This window comes from Gadus chalcogrammus, chromosome 7, assembly GCF_026213295.1.
Source record: "Gadus chalcogrammus isolate NIFS_2021 chromosome 7, NIFS_Gcha_1.0, whole genome shotgun sequence".
NCBI lineage: Eukaryota > Metazoa > Chordata > Actinopteri > Gadiformes > Gadidae > Gadus > Gadus chalcogrammus.
The window spans coordinates 28,199,575-28,220,677 of NC_079418.1; the positions used below are offsets into that span (position 1 = coordinate 28,199,575).

The following is a 21,103-nucleotide window of genomic DNA, read 5'->3' on the forward strand; positions in this document are numbered from 1 at the left end:
CACACGCACGCACGCACGCACGCACGCACGCACGCACGCACGCACGCACGCACGCACACGCACGCACGCACGTCTGCTAAATGCCCTAATTGTAATTGTAATTGAATAACACAATAACACTTCGAGATTGAAGTTATTTTCATCCAATCAAAAAATCAAACTGTTTTAAAGAAGGACTTACGGTTTAACACTGTCTTTGTGTGTGTATGTGTGTGTGTGTGTGTGTGTGTGTGTGTGTGTGTGTGTGTGTGTGTGTGTGTGTGTGTGTGTGTGTGTGTGTGTGTGTGTGTGTGTGTGTGTGTGTGTGTGTGTGTGTGTGTGTGTGTGTGTGTGTGTGCATGAATCTGTCATTCATCTTGGAGGCGAGGCTATTCAGGCTATCAATAAATAATAAATACCAGAAAGGAATGGGTGTTTTGGAGACCTTTTACCTATGACGACCAGCAGAGGGAGAGCGATTGGAGGCTGCAGTCAAAGTATTCCACCAACGCTAAATACCACACGTCCCTAGGCCTAGACTGTCCTGCCACTCTAGATCGCCCTGCCGCTCTAGATCGACTTCTCTGTCCGTCGATCGGGTCCACAAACCACCTTGATCGATTGTCTCGCGTCATTGGCTGACTAGCAGCAGCTCCCTGTCAGTGTGCGTGTGTGTGTGTGTGTGTGTGTGTGTGTGTGTGTGTGTGTGTGGGCGGATTAGCTGTCAGCCGACTCCCCACGCATCGCCACGGCAACATCCCGCTGCACCTCCACCCGGTGCTTCTTCAAACTCTGTCCGTTCGCCGACAGCGACGCCTCCCGCCGCGACCCCGCCCCAGTCCCACGGCCGGCCCCCGCCCCGACCTCCCTCGCCAGGGGGGAGACGGGCTTCACCGGGGGTGCCCTGCCCGCGGGGGCCAGGGCCGCGTGTTGGACCTGCGGCCCCGCACAGGGACTCCCGGGGAGGGGGGGGGACGGCGAGAGGAAGTGCCCCCCTCTGGAGGTCCAGGGGGCGGGGTCCAGGCGTGTGGCGACGCAGCGCGGGCTGGGGTGCACGGAGGAGAGAGTCTGCTGGCTGCCGTTGAGGAAGGAGGAGGTGTTGGAGCCCTGTTGGCAGCGGTAGTTGTAGTAGGCCTGCCAGCCCTTCTTCTTCTTCTTCCACTGGCAGCGCAGGATGCGGATGAAGGCCTTCGGGGGGGGAAACACACAGGGGAGAGATGGGTCGGAGTGTGGGGGGCGCGGCATGGTGGCTCTGGGGGCAGTGCGGGTCGGCTGGTAACCGGGAGGTTGCTAGTTATCCCCGGCTCCTCCGAGCTGAGTGTCGAGGTGTCCCCGAGCGAAACGCCTAAACCTCACTCCTCCCGATGAGCTGGCTGTCGCCTTGCATGGTTGACTCCGCCATCGGTGTGTGAATGTGTGCATGAATGGGTGGATGTTATTACTGGCAATATTGTAAAGCACTTTAAATGGCTCCTGGTTAGAAAAAGCGCTCGAAAAAAAAGTGCAGCCCAATTACCATTTATTTATCATGCGTGGACATTTTTAAGTGGATTGTTAGTTAAGATTGTTTCCCCTCGGCCAAATAATATACGTAGTCACAATGTTAATCCATACTGTGGCAGTGTTGAGTTAAGATGTATGAATATGTAAACATGAATGAAAAGAGTACAACAATAGTCCTTCAAAATTGTTGGTGGTGGAGAACTGCAGACTCGGTTCATAGTATTAACAGAGCCAACGGAGCGGAGTACCTGCTTGAACTCCCGACTGTAACAGGGGTAGATGATGGGGTTCAGGCAGCTGTTGAAGTAGCCCAGCCAAAAGATGACCTTGAAAAATGTCTTAGAGGGCCGCAGGTTGGTGTTGAAGGAGCCTGAGGGAGTACAAACGTGGTGAGAAATCGATGGCTCTGCACCAAACAGGGAAAACGGATGACATTTCTTTCGCTATATAGCGGGGATAGTCCCCAAGTCAAATATCAACAATCCAATGATTGGTTTTGTGGGTTGGGGGGAGGCAAATTAATTCGGATCGCCCATTCGCCCTGATGAAATCACTAATTTCTCTATACCTGATATTTCACTGCTGGTCATTTATGAGACACAGGGGGGGCGCCATTTTGAAAAATATGAACATATTCATCATCATAGTCTATATTTGCACCTTAAAATGGGAATTTAAGCTTTAACAGTAGAGGGACACCTGTCAACTCAATCAAAAAGTTTTATTAATTAATGTTAATGAAATGATTAGAAAAATACGTATCCTATTATTCTCGGGGCCCATACATGGTGTAATTTCTGGCTACTCTTTTGATATAAAGCAGTGGCAAGCTCATTTTTTTATGTATCAATTTAAAATGAGAAGGTCATTGTGTATCATATTATAAATTTCCCCTTATCTCTGTTTTGCTGAAATGAAATTGCAACTGTATGCATACAAATAAATAAGCAACTGAGAAGGTACAGCAGCACAGTGTGTGTGTGTGTGTGTGTGTGTGTGTGTGTGTGTGTGTGTGTGTGTGTGTGTGTGTGTGTGTGTGTGTGTGTGTGTGTGTGTGTGTGTGTGTGTGTGTGTGTGTGTGTGTGTGTGTGTGTGTGTGTGTGTGTGTGTAAGGTGTCTTCCCTTGAAAGACGGGTGTGTGTGAGCATATGTCGATTTCAGGAATTCTTCTGAGGGGCACGCACACCACAAGCATTAAAAAATGCTCATAAAAGTAACAAGTGATTATGCGCAACCTCCCACTTTTACAGCTTTAAGGACCTTTAAACACCCCCGTTTGCACCTGACCTTCCCATTCCTCCATCTCCCAGTTAGCAGCGAGCTAACCCGGCCGCTTACAACGCCATCGGCTAGCTGAGGTGCAGGACCGTGCAGATGCTAACGTGCTTTATGGTTTGCTGACATCGGGAGAGTTTGAATGGCTCTCCGTCTCCAAGATGTCCCATTAGTTCACCCGTCCATCAAGACATTTTTTGTTAGGGACCTGCTCCCCTAGTACAGAAGTAAATCCTTTGCTTTGATCTGGGCGTCAGATTGGCTTCATCATGGCGCCCCTGACAGCCTTCAGCGTTTACCGCTGCCCTCCCAGCCTTTCAGCTCAGAGCGCCGGCTGAACACATGGATCCGGCTCTTTCTTCGACTCTCAAGCCACTCATAACAACATGTTTACATCGAGACCAAGGGAAGTGTTGTGTACTCTCTCTCGCTCGCTCTCTCTCTCTCTCGCTCTCTCTCTCTCTCTCGCTCTCTCTCGCTCTCGCTCTCTTCTGCCCGCAGCAGCAGAAACACATACACAAACACAAACACGTACACACTACGAACGTAAAGCAACCAGGTGTCGGATAGGGCTCTAAGGCCCAATCCCATTTCTACCCCTTACCCCTTCCCCCTCCCCCTTGTTTTGAAGGGGGAAGGGTAAGGGGTAAGGCCCAATCCCATTTCTACCTCTTACTCCTTCCCCTTACCCCTTCAAAACAAAGGGGAGGGGTAAGGGGAAGGGGTAAGGGGTAGAAATGGGATTGGGCCTTAATCTCAGTACTCTAAATCTTGTTTGGTTTTTCCGCCAGTGTAGCGGTGGATTCCACGTCAGAGGGGTCTCATTCAGATGTAGGAGCCCCCTAGGAGAGGAAGGGCATCCAGAGCGTATACACACATGTCCTCCAGCCGCACGCTGCCCCCCTCCCATCCCTAACCCCCACAGACCCTTTTTAGGCCTTCCCGTCCCACTCAGTAGCGTCTCCTCCGGTATGTCGCCCTCGCACGCAACGAGCCGTCGCGCCATTGGCTGACGTCTGTTCTGACAGCCAAGACATAGTGCCAGTCTCCCCTCGGAGACATAGAACGCAAAGGGAGAGAAGTGGGGGAGGGAGAGAGAGAGAGAGAGAGAGAGAGAGAGAGAGAGAGAGAGAGAGAGAGAGAGAGAGAGAGAGAGAGAGAGAGAGAGATTCGTTTTGAAATTACAATAAAACAATTGAAATATATATAGCTTTTCCTAAACCGCATTTGCCAACCCAAAGCAACAGCTAGAAGTAAGATTACAATCTAGCAGACTGTCTGTCAGATTTATATCGTCAGTACCCAATGAACCACATATAAGAGTGTGTGTGAGAGAGAGAGAGAGAGAGAGAGAGAGAGAGAGAGAGAGAGAGAGATTCGTTTTGAAATTACAATAAAACAATTGAAATATATATAGCTTTTCCTAAACCGCATTTGCCAACCCAAAGCAACAGCTAGAAGTAAGATCACAATCTAGCAGACTGTCTATCAGATTTATATCGTCAGTACCCAATGAACCACAGATAAGAGTGTGTGAGAGAGAGAGAGAGAGAGAGAGAGAGAGAGAGAGAGAGAGAGAGAGAGAGGAGAGAGAGAGAGAGAGGAGAGAGAGAGAGAGAGAGAGAGAGAGAGAGAGAGAATTGGGGGAGAGAGAGAGAGAGAGAATTGGGGGAGAGAGAGAGCGAGCGAGAGAGATAGGTAGAGTGCGTGGGGGGGGGGGGGGGGGGGGGGGGGGGGGGAACAAGTGACAAGTGTGGCGAGAGGATTCCGCATGAAACCAGATAATCGGACAGAAAGAAAAATTATCCGTCCGATGAAGAGCGATACTGCATGTAAAGGGAACAGCTAGCAACGTCCTGGGACGTTGAGTGGTTGGGTGTTGGACCGTGAGACACAGAGAGACAGAATGACAGAGTTATTGCACTGTGTTTGGAGAACCCACTCAAAGCCCAAAACAAACTTTTTGTAAATCAAGTCCAAGCAGCTGACCCCCCCTCGCCCACCCAGCCCCCGAACATAAGATTACAGCTCTTCAACTACAGCTCTAGACGCTAAGCTAGGCTGATGCCATATTTCCATCAGGGTCGCACGGGATGGGATCTCAGTACATCTTTATGAGCTCTCTGAGATCAGGAGAGACGGGCTCCCTGTAGGCTCTCTCTGAGGGCCTTTAGTAGTTAGCGTCCCCAGCCCCATGATGGACCACTTGGGTCGGAGCCAGGAGGAGACAAGGAGACAGGAGAGAGGAGAAGGAAAGAAGGGAGCAGAGCAGAATAGGGGAGATTTGTAGACGAGGAGAATAGAATAAAATACAGAACATTGGAGAGAGGACGATTATAGAAGAGGGAGAATTATAGAAGGCAGGAGAAGAGGAGAGTCATGCAGTAGAGGAGAAGAGCCCTATGAAACCGAGATGGAGAGAAGAGAGTAGACTAGATTATGGTAGAGAGTTGAGGAGGGGGGAGAAGAGATTAAGGAAGAGGCAAGAGGGAGGAGGAGAGGAGAGAGGAGAAGAGATTAAGGAAAAGGGAGGAGGAGAGGAGAGAAGAGAGGAGAAGGGATTAAGGAAGACAGAAGAGGGAGGAGGAGGAAAGAGAAAATAATCGATTATGGAAGAGAGAAGAGGGAGGAAGTGGGGAGAAAGAGCGGGAGGTGATGGGAGGTGCATTAAGAGAGGAGAGGAGAACAAATGAGGAAGATGAGCAGAAAAGCGAGGAGGGAGATGAAGAGCAGAGAAGAAGGAAGAGAGTATATGAGATAAGTGGTAGAGAGGAGAAGGTGAGATGACAAGAAGGTAGATTAGAGAGGGGATGAAAGGAGAACTAATAAAATATAAAAGCCGGACTTGGAGGAAGATAAACAAATACTTTGTGCCTGTGAGCTCTCGTGAACATCCTAAAAATGCACTAATCTCTTTTACTAAAGCCCCTTTCTAACTGGCCCAAAAGCCCACTAACACCCACTAACATCTGGCTACTGTCTTTAGTGCGAAAGCTTACAATCCCCAGCATTCCCAAGACAAATGACTCTGCAGGAGTCACGGGTCTTAATCGCTTCGGCTGTGATTGACAGTGATTGAAACAGGTCACCCAGGAGGACACACTCATTTGCAGCCCTTTTTCAATGCGGTGCTACAACGCGGAATGAAGTTCTGGACGTTGGAGCGTAAATGGACTGGAACAACAAATTATTTTGGGGTTCAAACTGAGTTTGCAAGAGTCTGAATGAGTGGCATATGAGAAAAAGTATGATCCACTGTAGCATTTTCACTGGCCTCAATGCTGCTTTCTATTCCTAACTAATCGTGTTTTACGGCTCTTTCGTGAACATGACATACCAGAAGACAAACGGCAGACTCGTCTACTGGCAACAGTAAAGGAATCCTCTCAATTTTTGCCGGGTTTCCAGTAAAAGAAAACCTGCATATACGTGCTTATTTGGGTGGAAAATTATTTAACATTGTTCATGTGAACTCACCTCCTCACACCTCCTCTTCCATTTCATGTTTTGCTATTACCTGGCCTCATTCCTTCTCTCACTGCCTTTTCACGCTCCTGAACACTAATCTCACTTATCTCTTGACACTTGCAAGCGTGTCAGTGTATCTTTGTCGTACAGGTGCCTCCGAAAAGGCCAACTTACTGGCGGAGACTGGCAGAAACATAGGGTTTTTTCTAAATGACACTTTTATTTTGGTAACTGTGCCAGAATTGCATTGATTACTACATTGTAGTTCATAGAGAGCACGTAAAGACATTTGAAACAAAAAGAAGGGAGGATTTTGGATTCACTAGCACTTTAACATGAAAGATGCCTGTTTATTTTCTGAAAAGTATACATTTTCCTGGATTTAACAAAGGAGAACTAAATGCCTTTAAGCGACAGCTTATTTTACTGTGAGATGCTTTGGATCAGAGCGCTCACCCAAATGGCAAACATTTACATCCATTTATGTATTATGTTATTCTTCCTGTGAGTCAAGTGTGAAGTACACTCGGTTCCACTTCTTTGCCCACGATATGTGTTAAATAGATTTTAAAGACGTGGGAGTCCATCATGGACTGCACAGCGAGCTGAATCATGTTGTGGTGCAGCAACTTAGCCGCAACTTGATGGATCACAAGAGGATGCGGCTTGCACTCTTTTTTTTGCACTCTTGCACTGTTTATGGATGTCTTCTATTTTCTGGGGAGGAGCTGAAGCCTCCATACATTAATGCCCCACATGTGGAGGAGTCTCATTACACTGTTTATAGCAGTCGCCTCACAGGAAGGAAATAGAAAAAACGTTCATCAACAAATATGTAAACCGCTTGAAATGATAAAAGTGTGGTCATCGTGAGAGCCTGTATATTCATACATAATTAAAGGTCCTGCGTGTGTATTAGCAGAGGCCTACTTGTTTTCTCGAGACTGGAAAGTTCATCACACCACATAGATCAGTTAAATGATGATGTATTGTAGTGCAATGTAGTGCATTTGAAAATATGTGGAGGTAAATTAGAGCAGTGGCTGGACATGCGTGGAGAGAGGAGAGAAGCAGAGGAGAGAGGAGAGAATGAGAGAGGAGAAGAGGAGAAGAGAGGAAGGTGAGAGGAGAGAGGGGAGAGGAGAGAGGGGAGAGGAGAGAGGGGAAAGGGGAGGGGGGAGGAGAGAGGAGAGATGGGAGACGAGAGGGGAGAGAGGAGTGAGGAGAGATGGAGAGAGGGCAAAAAGGAGAGCGAGGGGAGGAGAGGAGATGAGGAGAGAGGAGAGAAGATGAGAGCAGAAAAAAGGGAGAGAGGAGAGAGTGGAGAGGAGAGCGAGGGGAAGAGAGGAGATCAGTAGAGATGAGAGAAGAGGAGAGTAGAAAAAGGGGGAGAGATGAGAGGAGCAGAAGAGAGGGGAGAGGAGTGCGAGGGGAAGAGAGGAGAGGAGGAGAAGAAAAGAGACAAATATCAGTTTATGAAGTCTACACTGATCCAAAACCAATCTTCACACAAACTTTATGTCACGCATCAACAGCTAATTATAAACGTGTCATAAATTGCGTTGAATGTACACTATCGAGAGTGTGGTAAGAGAGTGGCGATGTCTCCCACTCTTTTTCTCTGAGAATGCATCTGAGTCTCCCTCACTTTGCTGTATTTTGGTAGTATCCCATGATACCCGAACAGCTACAGCCCTCTGGAGGATTGGTTGTCTGCTGGGGAGCCATCACAGGAAAACCCACAAAAACCCCCGGCTCCCAGGCACGGCTGCCTGCTCTCACCAGCCACCTTGTGGAGGAACGGGTGACACATGACATAACACAGGAGATTGAGATGCAATGAAGAGGTTTTTACTCAAGGCTATCTATAAATTGTTCTAAAGAATGCATTTAAGGGTTGTAGAGAAGGTTTAAGCAGGGGAACGTCACAAAATGTGGCCTGAGGCAAAAAACAACAACACGTTGGATAAACTAGCACTCTGGACGACCTTATAAATATATAATCATGAGTTCAAAGAAAAGCTTGGATGATATATTTCAACTAATAGATTATAGATTAGCTAATATAGCTAATGGATTTTCTAAATACAGTTAGGGTCTTTTCAACTCTTTTGTTCCAAACTCGTAAACAAACATCTTGCGTTCTAGTGGCTCACTAGTCTTTTAGAAAATCCAACCCACAATGCATTGTGTTCTGGTTCGCTTCCTGATCTTGAGTCGGATCAAGTTTACGCCCAAAGATAATCAAACCAGGGTTGATTTGGAAGCACACCAAGACCCCCGTTTTCAAGCCAACCAGAGTTAATTTGGTTTGGTCCGCACCAGAGTAGGAATGAGCACTCACGCCTCACAGAACAAGCCCTGCTATCTGGATAAGTGCTCGAGGGTTTGACGTTCAACGGACCGAACAGTTCAGGTGTTAAGGCACCCTTACAAATATGGTTATTTTGTGCAGTTTTCTGTCAAAGTTACACACTGAATTATTCAGATGTCTCTGGGGCGTGCTTGTAGGTGGTGCTCGTATAGGGCACTAGCCGCAGAGTGTCAATTTTCGTTTCGAGCAACTCAAGGAATAAATGTATATGGAAGGGACCGCAAAATACTTTTTCAAAAATCTAGGTATTAATCAATTCTCTCTATCTCCTTCCCTGAACAAAGACATATGTTCATGACATGGCAAAAATACTTATTGTCCAATAATATTTGTCCATGTCTAGATCCCTATTCTGTTCTTTCAGCTAAACGTTCCAAGTCGGTCCGTGGAAGTGCTTGAGTATATTTTCCGTGTGTAAATACTCAGCGACATGTTTACAGTGTGGTCGTACCAGTGACCCACTGTGAATACTGCAGTAAAACACCAGAGACCAAATAAAGAGCAACAGAGACATCTGAGCTGTAGATTAGGATGAAAAACAAATTCCTGCATTCCTGATTCTTCTCCCACAGTGCAACAAGACTATTAATGAAAACGGAAAAGCTTGGGAATAATACAGACGCGACCATATCGCTCTTCCTATCCGTCAAACTATCAATGTGTGTTCCCCTCCCAATTTGTATTGGATTGAAACAGACAGAGAGAGAGAGAGGGGGAGAGAGACATTCAGAGAAAAACTAAAAAAACGATGTCGACATCACTAGCGGGAAGGAGCAAATACAGTGCAAGACAAGTATCGCTTTGAGCCTTTCTTCAGATAATCTTTGCCTTAATTGAACACCTTAGAAGGGAAAGATAAGCGGCCCAACAAATCCAATCAGTCACTAATCTGAATTCTTCTGACGGTTCCCGTATGAGGGCAGAGCTCTCTGTTCAAATGGATCCCGTGACTCTATTTTAAGTTGTAAATGAAATAGCTACGGTGAATAATGTTCGGTTAGGGCCTTACAAGGCTGGTGTCTGAATTCCATTCGGCTGTTTCGGATGATTGGTTATTGTGCCACTTTTCAGTAGTTGTTTTGTTTTTTCGCTCAAATGTATGCATGCTACTAAAGACTGTAGTATAAAAGCAATACATCCACGGTGTTGTCAACCAAGAGAGGACGGTCTCATTCAGTTTGGTCTGTGCCGACCAAAAGTTTAATTAGCAACATAACATTAAAGATCTCACCATTGCCAGCTTGAAGATGCTCTTTTTGAACTAACGTTGTGTTAGAAAACGGTTGTGAGATCGGGATTTTAAAGAGATGTTTTCGGTGTCTCAACAGACGGGACCTGTTGTCCAAGAAATGTAGACACTCGTCAAAACAACCTCCAGAGGTTTTGTATGCTGCATTCGATCTCGATTCTAACGACAGCTTCTTGTCTAGACAGAACTTCTTGAAAAAGCTCTGAAAAAGCTCTGATGTCTCTGAATCATTGCTGAGCTGTGTTTGGCTTTTCAAATGATTCTAAGATTCCTAGGCCTTGGATTATTATTCTAATTATATTATTGAACAGGATGTTTTTTTGTGAGACACATTTTAATTGAGTCAAACAGATAATAACAACCAGTATAAAAATACAGAAAAAAAACCATTAAAAAAATATGTTTTTTTTCAATTAGTTTCCAAAAATAATACTAAACAAAACAACCCCCCCCCCCCCCCCCACCACCACCACCACCACCACCTCCTAAATGGCCCCCCTCCCTAAAGTCCTGTCATGTACTAGAAAAATATCTCATATGAAATGCGGTCCATTCAGTCGAGGGTCCTATTATTGAGGGAAGAAAGACGGCAGATGGAAAATCACCGACATTACAGCGAATGAGGCCGGGCAGACGGCGGGGGAGTGTGTTTCATCAAATCTCTTCAAATGTGTTCCCTCCGCTCTCCATGTCCACGTATATATATAAATGTCCCTTTATATTTAAAACGGTAAAGTGTTGATATTCTATTCAGTCGCAAGATGATCCTGTCAACCTGTTTCTCCTTTATTTTGTATCCGTCAGAACAGTCTGAGGTATGGCTAGCACGCAGAATGGTGTGCTACGTAGCATCGATATACGGGAGGCAATTTAAAGGAAGCAAGCAGGCCAGGAGTATTATGGGCTAGCAGGTCTGATAGTCATGTGCTGAAGCGGAGATAACAGACTGAAACTCTTTAAGAGAGAGAGAGAGAGAGAGAGAGAGAGAGAGAGAGAGAGAGAGAGAGAGAGAGAGAGAGAGAGAGAGAGAGAGAGAGAGAGAGAGAGAGAGAGAGAGAGAGAGAGAGAGAGAGAGAGAGAGAGAGAGGTGCAGGTGGTACTTATTCCTTATAAACATTGACTTGTAAGGTGATCTTCCAGTGTTTGATTACTGTATTTCAAGATGTCTGTTGGTAAAATTCAATAACATCCATGTCGGACAAAGAGCACATTTCTTGCAAAGTAATGGCCCCAATGAAAACACATGATTGGTAGATGATTTTAGAGGACGAAGAGGGATTAATCAACAGACGAGAATATTTATTTGACAGATAAGATTGTCTATTTTTCAAGGATCTTAAAGGAAGAGCAACTGAGTTCTGCCTTTACATGGATAGCGTGTTAGGCTTAACAGCTTTATGGAAAGCTTTTTTTACACAGCTCAAAATGAAACATAGAATTAAATCAAAAAGAGCTGATTTTCATTACAAATGCTTATACTATAACCAATTACTGAGACGAATGCTACCAAAGCATATATGCATAATAATTCAATTAAATATGCATGCTTGGCACATATTGGTTAGATATATGTGTGTTCGTGTATTTGTGTGTGTGTGTGTGTGTGTGTTTGTCTGTGTGACTGAGTGCGTATGAATTTAACCCACATTTACTGTATTAATGTTCACTTTTTTTAAATTATTTTTTTTGCTGCTGTTGGGGTCCAGACACCAATAACACGCACACATGTATGCACACACACACACAAACACACACACACACACACACACACACACACACACACACACACACACACACACACACACACACACACACACACACACACACACACACACACACACACACACACACACACACACACACACAAAGTCAGACATGTTGTCTTATGTTTCACTGTCAAGTATTTCATCTGAAATACTTGCCAGAGAAAGTAAACATGGGAACTACATGAGGGGCAGAATGGGATGAAGGAGACGGATTCGATCTTATCAGAGAAATAAATAAATCAACAGACCCCAAAAAAGAAAGAGAAAACGAATGATTAACGTATCATATCACAGTGTCGATGCAGGAGGAATGAGGAAGTGGAGATATAGGGTTGAATTGAGGTTGAAATGAGAAACAACAGACACTTGGGAGGGCTGTGTCAATCGTGTCGTGTCAGAATAAAGTGCAGCTGTGTTTGTGTTCATCTGCGTGGCTTAACATCTGCCTGGTCATGTGAGGCCTGGCTGAACTTTGGCTTGCAACAACAGTAGAGAGGTCCCAGAGACCCGGTGAACTGTGGTGCCCGTGGTGTTGGGCAGAGCAAAACAAGAAGCAGCTGGGGCACTTATTTAGTGGTTCGATTGTGAGACCGCTTTTAATGACTTTGAAGCCCGATGTCCGCTCATTTAAACCTAAAGATTGAAAATATCTTTGCTTACTCCAGCAGCTGTGATGGTGTGAAATTATATTTTAAATTCTCATCAATAATCTGAGAATTTACAAGCAATCAATGCATAAAAAAATATTGAATGTTTATATTCACCTCTTGTCGTGAATGTATAATGCAAATATTCCCGTATTTAATGCATTGCAGACATTTGGCCTGTCGAAGAATTTAACCAACTAGAAACATTTTTATCAGAAGACTTATTTACACGTTGGTCAGTGAGAAAACACGGAAATTCAAATACTTCATAATTCAGTTTGGTGGTCAAAGATACCTCATGAAACACACAATAGGAGGCTAAAGGGCTGGACTGGAGAGCAGCAAGAGCAGAAAGAGAGCCGTTGGGTTGTAGAACGAGGTGGCTAGCTACCCTGTAAAGCAGTGGGGTACGTCAGGCTGGGCTTGCTCCATGAAGTATGGGTTGGTAAGGAGATGGTAGATCAGGAGATTGCAGAGAAAGAGACAGAAGATCAGGCAGGAGATGGTCCATAAGGAGATGGCCGACGAGGAGATGGCAGATGAGGAGATGGTCGATAAGGAGATGGTAGACGAGGAGATGGCAGATGAGGAGATGGTCCATAAAGAGATGGTCCACAAAGAGATGGTCCATAAGGAGATGGTAGACGAGGAGATGGTCCATAAAGAGATGGTCCACAAAGAGATGGTCCATAAGGAGATGGTAGACGAGGAGATGGTCCACAAAGAGATGGTCCATAAGGAGATGGTAGACGAGGAGATGGTCCATGATGAGATGGTTAATGTTGCTCGTTCAATGACCTCTCCACCTGGCAATGTGCACAACTGTTCTCCTTTTGAGACTTCTTACAACTGTTTATTTGATTTTCTTTAAATATCTTACATACTTCTCTTCCATTCTCATAACCTTTTGGGATAATTAAGACAGGTTTAAGACACTTAAACCTGACCCCAGGTTAAGGAAACAACTCTATTATCCTGTATATTATCCTCAATGCTATGGTTACCACCACCACAAACTTAAATCAGGCCAAGTTTATACTCTTTTGTATTCTTTTTAAATTAATTTTTTTAGGCTTCTCAAAGACTTGTCATTCCAATGAACATCCGAATGTTTGCATTTATGATCTTGTGTCAATAAATAAGCATAAACAAAATAAAAGGCCTCAAAGCATCGCGTGTTCTCACATCAATATTCTCCCCACAGAAATAGTAACATTTTAGATGGATTTGCATATGAATTTATATATTTTTCTTTCCCGAAAGGCAAATCCTGTTTTACTTACTTTAGGATTAAAGCGCTTTGGGTTAAGAGTTTATAATGAACGTGACCGAAAAAGGTAATGTGCGTTGCTTTTTAACAAAACATGAACCATCTTTCCTCTGCACTAAACACTGATGTCGAGAGGGGAGACTGTAAACCCCTCAAGTACAGGCAAGAACAATGAATGTCCTTATTTAAGATGCAGCCAAGCCCCCCTACCCACACTATACCATTTCAACCGGTGGTTACAGGTGGTCGTTATTGTTATGAAGTAGATCTAAGCCTCAGGTGTACCTCGATTTGGCTTGCTGAGACTGGCTGTAGAACTGCTTTTGAACTTGGGGAACTGTGAACTTGGGGACATGTCGGACCGGTTTGACAAAGCACCCTGTACACACCGCAGGGTGCAATTTTGTCGCATACCTGCCTGATTTTGCATATTATCCCATGCAAACACACTAATGTCAGGTTTACATAGATTCCAAACATTGCTATCAGTTGAATTGTGCCGTTGGCGCTTCGGAGAAGGCAGGCGAACAAAAAGTCTGCATGAAAGAAACAATTCTTGGGATTGCCACCTATTCCATAGAAACATAAAGGAGCCAATTAAATATAAATGTCCCTCATTTCCATGGAGGGCGGTTTAAAGCGACCCAACATTGACAGACAGCTCTGTCCTACTGGGGGAGAGGCGGATTGGGGCACAAGGGGGGGCCAGCATTAGCTTCACACCGGGCTACCAGAGATAACAGGGCTGATGGTCATTGAGGAGCCCTCCTCAGACGTTTTCCACTTTCCACCCAGCGCGGCCGCTGTCTGAGTGATGGCTGGGGGATGGAGGCTGCAGCAGAGAGCCTTGAGACGGTGGCCTCAGAACACCGGGGCTGTTTGGGATCAACGTGGAACAGTTTGCACAAATACATAATAACAAAGTGTCTGTCTAGTAGAGGAGTTTACATGTTCAACCAATCCGTTCCTTTTTGCACCGCCAGTCCGGGAACAGATTCTATTTGTTTTAAATGTCAACATGCGGCACTATAAGTGTTTATTTGTGCATTTGTTGATATTTTTGTACGTATTTTGCCCTTTATGGTGACTCAGACTCGTGTCGTATTGACCTAAACTTCAACTCCAGCACGGAGGACTCTGACTCAACGACACAGGACCCACACACACACACACACACACACACACACACACACACACACACACACACACACACACACACACACACACACACACACTCACACTCACACTCACACTCACACTCACTCACACAAGTACACAAACACCCAACCCCCCCCCACCCCCTCCCCACCCACCCTACACACCCACGGCGCGGCCATCGGCCCACTCACCGATGGGCAGCGCCAGGAAGAAGGGCAGCCAGCACAGGATGAACATGCCCACCACCACGCCCAGCGTCTTGGCCGCCTTCTTCTCCCGCGAGAACTTGAGCAGCTTCACCGTCAGGTTGCCGGTGCGGCCCCCCGTCGCTCCGTGGCCGTTGTTCTTGCCCACGCACAGGTCCTGGATCTGCTGGTTGCGGCAGTGGATCCGGAGGGTGACCTCGTTGGAGTTCTCCTTCACCACGCCGGCCTCCAGGTTGCGGGTGGTGCGCTTGGCCACCACGTACACCTGGCAGTACATGGCCAGGATGACGGCCAGCGGGATGTAGAAGGAGCCCAGCGAGGAGAAGAGCGCGTAGAAGGGCTCCTCCGTGATGGGGCACACCCTGACGTCCTGGGGGGGGGGGGGGTAGAGGTAGAGAGAGAGGGGGGAAGTGAAGAGAGGCAGGTAGAGAGAGGCAGGTAGAGAGAGGCAGGTAGAGAGAGAATCATAGGGTGATTGGTTTTCTTTTTTTGATCTGATTTTCTCCATGACTGCACCATAATCACCTTTTGAAAATACTCTCCTTCTCTACTTTACCTTGACTTATCTCAACTCACTTCACCTTACCTAACCTTGGTTAACATAACCTTACCAAATCTAACCAATCATCCGTTTACCTTATCTAACCTATCCCTTACCTAACCTCACCAACTCATTTCCTTTTCGAACATGTTACAATTATCAAGTATCTATCATTTATGTATCTAATTATGTTTTCTATTTTGTTTAACATCAGTCATTTGTGTATGATATATATTGTTTGTTTTCGTTTACATGTTCGAAATAAATGTCAATCAATCAATTGATCAAAACCATGACGGTTTCGATTTAGCTTTTTATGAGCTTTGACATCTGTTCATAGAAATTTTCCGTAATGTTGTCAGCACCTGTAACACCTTCAAAAGATGGTGACAACAATGACTGGCACACGGTAGAGGAAGCCACCGACCTCATATCCGTTCTCCGTTATCCAGCTCCACCAGAACCCCAGAGATATTGGGTGGTTCCTCGAGGTAGAGCTTCGAGATTGTACCTAACCTTACCTAAGATTACCCAACCAAACCTGACTGAACTATCTCGCCTCACCGGACCCCACCTTAGCTAACTTAACGTAACATTACCTTGCCTTACCAAATGTTACCTGACCTAATCTAACTTTACGATACCTAACCTTACTCAATCTTACCATATCTAAACTTACCTCACCTTACCTTACCTCGATGTACCTAGCCTTACTTTACCTAGGTATCATTTGTTTAATGACCTTATTACAGCTCAGGCAAAACCCTGAAGCGTTCACAGATCCCATTATCCTGAGGAAATCAACCTCCCCTGGGTAACACTTTTCCTGCCATTATCCCATTTCGGTAAACCTCAAGTAAGCCATTTGAACCAGTGCTCAACACCAGTATCACAATAGGCCACCACGGGGGTCCAAACAATACACATTTTATGCTGCTGTATTAATAGGCAGTTTAGGGCAATACTGGCACACATTACTTTGCTTTCCTTGGGAAAATGTTCTGAGTTGTGAATGCACATGTAGAGTTTGTTAGTAGAAAGTTTACAATCTTCATGTGAGCAAGTGTGTGTGTGTGTGTGTGTGTGTGTGTGTGTGTGTGTGTGTGTGTGTGTGTGTGTGTGTGTGTGTGTGTGCGTGTGCGTGTGCGTGTGCGTGTGCGTGTGCGTGTGTGTGCGTTTTGTTTGTGTATGTGGGTGGGCGTTTGCGTGTGTGTGTGTGAATGAGCGAATGTGACTGTGTGTGTTGGCATGCGTCCATGTGTGAGTTATCCCTAGTTGGAACCTATACGAAGTTATTTTGAACTCTGTAAAGGTACTCTGCACGATGCGTCCTGCCTTGGCACTGGGTCCAAAGACAGAATAAGACTTAAAGAAACACTACACACTTTGACTTAGAAGCTGACCTCGAGGAGCAGATCAGAACCAGACAAAAAGATGTTGGCTATTTTGAAGTAGCCTAACTGGAAAGACAGTTGAAGACTGTTGACTACAGTTTATTTTAATGTCTCTTGGGAATGAGGTAATTTTGGAGGATTCATGCATTTCGGGGTTACCTTGGGGAACATTAAACAAAACTTTAAGCTTAGGCTGACAGTTCAATTCAGTAGCTGCGCCCCTTTAATAAAGATAATAATTTCTGATAATAAATCATATGTTGTTGACTACTGCATGGTCAAACTTGTATAAGGACCTCTGAAAACAGGCCTGCCTGCTGTTTCAAAATATATAATAATTATAATAGAGAACAATTATAATAATGTTAGATAGATAGATGGATAAAATAGATGGATAAATAGATCAATCGATAGATGGGTAGATGTAATGGATCAAATATATGGATAGATAGATATAGAGGCCAATTAACAAAATAATTAGCATACACCTTTCCGGTCCTACCTGAGAGGGAGGCTGCTTCCATCCCAGCAGCGGCCCGATGGATATGATAATGGCCAGCACCCAGACCCCGAGCATCGCCAAGAGCGCCCGCTTCTTGGTCACGATCATGGGGTACTGGAGCGGGTAGCTCACCCCGATGTACCGGTCGATGGAGATGGCGCACAGCGACATAATAGACGCCGTGCAGCACAAGACGTCCACCGCGGCCCAAATGTCGCAGAATATCCTCCCGAACACCCAGTAATCCAGGACCTCCAGCGTCGCGGACACGGGCAGCACCGTCGTGCCCAGCAACAGGTCGGCGATGGCCAGGTTGATAATGAAGTAGTTGGTGGGGATGCGCAGCTGCCTGTTGCACACCACCGACAGTATGACCATGATGTTGCCCACGATGGCGAACATGATGAAAGAGGCGAGCACCATTCCCACCGGGATAGCCCGGCTCAGGTCCAGTGGAGCCGTGCCGTTGGAGTCCGCGTGGGTCCCGGCAGAGAGTGAGAGGTTGGAGAGCGGAGAGCTCTCCTCCGCGTAAAGCGCCGGTGTGGAGGACCCGTTCCAACCATCCCGCGCGTTAAAACTCATTTCGACGCGGGATTCTGCTCCATAACAAGCGGCGATACGCTTCCCGTAAGTCCCGTTCCACGGTAGGAGGTGAGCAGACCGACAAACAAATAACACAGCTGTGTGACAGGTCACCGGGGTTAACGCGAGCCGTCCGTCGCCTCTAACGGGGAAAAGGCCCGCTGATCGATGCCATTTCCTTCTACGGTTGGATCCACGTCGTTTTATACTGGTTCGTTAATCCCTCAAAATTCAGAGCAGAAGAAGGCGAAGACTGCATCCTCCTCTCTCTTTATCTCTTACTTTCAGAGAGAGTCTGAAGGCGCTACTGTTGCAGCTGCCGCGGCCTCACCCCCCCCGCAAACACACACACCTCTCACCCCACCTCACAGAGTCTCTCTCTCTCTCTCTCTCACTCTCTCTCTCTCTCTCTCTCTCTCTCTCTCTCTCTCTCTCTCTCTCTCTCTCTCTCCCACTCACAGACTCTATCTCTCTCTCCCCCTTTCTCTCTCTCTCTCTCTCTCTCTCTCTCTCTCTCTCTCTCTCTCTCTCTCTCTCTCTCCTCTCTCTCTCTCCCCCTCTCTCTCTCTCTCTCTCTCTCTCTCTCTCTCTCTCTCTCTCTCTGTCTCTGTCTCTGTCTCTCTGTCTCTCTCTCTGTCTCTCTCTCTCTCCCCCCTCTCTCGCTTAATCGCTAGCTCTTTTTCTCCATCATCGCCCTACCTCCTGAAAACCCTCTCGCTGACAAACTGACTTTCAGCTCTCAGCATTTGCCTTTAATCCCCCGTGCACGTACGCACGGGGCGTACGCACACACAAAACACACACACACACACACACACACACACACACACACACACACACACACACACACACACACACACACACACACACACACACACGCGCGCAAGCGCAAGCGCAAGCGCAAGCGCAAGCGCGCCTTCCCTGCTTTTCGGCTCTTATAAACGAAGCCACACTACCTTCACCGCGAGAGATCATCTCGTTTGTCCTAACTTTTATACGCTCGCTGTTGCTGCCCACGTGTCGCGGGTCGGAGGCGCCAAACGTCGATCCGCGCGGACGGGCTGGACCTGCCTGCACGCGCCACCGCTCAGCGTGGCTCAGAGCCAGCATGCGCGTTGATTGGCACACTTTTATAAAGAGCCGCAATGGACAGAGCAGCAGTATACTGAGCAATATGCTGCCTCCGGATGGATAGAAAGAGTGAGGGATGGAAAGAATAATACATAGATGCATAGATCAATATATAGATATCTCCAAAGAGAAATAGCGAGTAGACGAGTAGAGAGTGAAAATAGATGTATGAAGCAAAGTGAGCGTGATTACAGCCATCTGCATAGCACCAACTGAATGCCGGGGGAAAGGCGTGCGGAGAACGCGTCACTGAAACTCGCGTCTATTTTCAGACGCGTAGGAAATGCGCGCCGCCTCGGCCCTTGGCGAGGTATCAGCACCGAGTTGTTGTGTTGACGCAGTGGTCGGGCCGGAATCAATACGCGGTCACGAGAGGAGCCGGGGCTCGGTTCCATCGAGATAGCCTGCGTCTTCAATGCATCATGAGTTCAAGCAGTGTTTTTTAGTAATTAGGTTCCGGTTATTAAATGAATCATGAGTCGCCACTATTTGTAGGGTATTTAAATATTTAATTTGGGAATATTGGAGTTAAGTCATGAAGTAAGGTCTTATTCCAGCCCTTGCTTGCTCTCACATCTTTTACTTCTCTCTTTCCTTCTTATTTTTATTTCTTTCTTTCCTTCTTTCTTATTTGCTATTGTTGGATAACTGTTCAGGCCTGCAGGGGAGTAGGATAAGCTGCAGTGCACCCATGAATCAAAGTGTGTGTGTGTGTGTGTGTGTGTGTGTGTGTGTGTGTGTGTGTGTGTGTGTGTGTGTGTGTGTGTGTGTGTGTGTGTGTGTGCATGTGTGTGCGAGTGTGTGTGCGAGCGTGCGCGCCTGTGTGTGCGTGTGTGTGTGTGTGTTTGTGTGAGTATGTGTGTGTTTCTTTGTGTGTGTGTTTCTTTGCACACATTTGTGTTTGGGGGTACACTTCATCTGTGTACGTGTCTGCTTGTGTGTGTGTGTGTGTGTGTGTGTGTGTGTGTGTGTGTGTGTGTGTGTGTGTGTGTGTGTGTGTGTGTGTGTGTGTGTGTGTGTGTGTGTGTGTGTGTGTGTGTGTGTGTGTGTGCGTGCGTTGGTGCATTGTGTATGCTTGTCTTGATGACATTTCACCTTGTCAGCCATTCTGGATGATAAATTGATAATGGCTGTTATTAAAAGCTATTGGAAGGACAAGGCGGATGCACTGATGTCATCGTCATTACGTTGGGGTTTTTAACATCTTTGAGGTCCACCAAATGACCTCAAACGGAGCCTACATCCACATGAGCAAACGGTTTATGACACCAAGCTCCACCGTGGCATGCAGTCAGAGGCAGTTTGGATACTGCCGATGCCTGAAATATTCCTCCCAAATATCATGGTTATTATTAAATTGCGATATTTGTTATAAATTAAAAAAACTGTTCAAATTGGCAATTTATTTGGCCTACCCAATCATTTGTTGAAATTTTGAATTGTATAATATTTATGTTATTTTTGGTTTTAATTTACTTCAATGTGACTCATATTTGGTACCCTGGAGAAATGGGTCTGGAAAAGAGTTGAAGGAAAGCAAATGGTGACAAACTAAACTCCAGGTATACAGTGGCAAAGAGAAAGTGTTCTGCACTGTACACAAGAAAAAAACAAACAGTAGCATATGAGACGCTGAAAAATATTAAACCTAAGTATTTGAACAATGTACCGAATTTATTCCAATCTTTTAACGAGGTTGTGAATATTCCAGTGCATAAATGACCCCTGAGCTTATCTCAACTGACACAGTTAACGAGTTTGCAGCCTTTTTACATGAAACAATTACAGCACCAGATGCTCTTTGCAGGCAAATAAAACTGATTACCAGCAGATTCAATAACAGACATACTGCAGCACATCGTGTGCCGTTGTAGGCTAGTCGGTTTCAAAAGGCTCCAAAAACAGCTGAGTTTGAGCCTTCGATGAAAGAGTGCCGTTTCAATAATCCTTCAATAACTATAAACTGGTCTTAAACTGTTCATGTGTAAAGTTATTGAAAAGTTTCTCTACCAACAACTCAGTAACGTCCATACATAGAAGTCTTTTAGTCTGGTCGTC

At 45.9% G+C, this 21,103-nt stretch overlaps 1 protein-coding gene across 1 annotated transcript; it reads right to left on the reverse strand.

Annotated features, from left to right (window-relative positions):
- Window positions 1-696: 696 nt before the first annotated feature.
- On the reverse strand, window positions 697-18,216 carry LOC130386095 (alpha-1A adrenergic receptor-like). Its single transcript, XM_056594874.1, has 4 exons — window positions 17,333-18,216; window positions 14,881-15,265; window positions 1,731-1,852; window positions 697-1,167 (listed from the first exon to the last, which is right to left on the reverse strand). Exons 1-4 carry the CDS (start codon window positions 17,912-17,914, stop codon window positions 697-699), a joined length of 1,560 nt encoding a protein of 519 aa, XP_056450849.1. The 5' UTR covers window positions 17,915-18,216.
- Window positions 18,217-21,103: the final 2,887 nt, after the last annotated feature.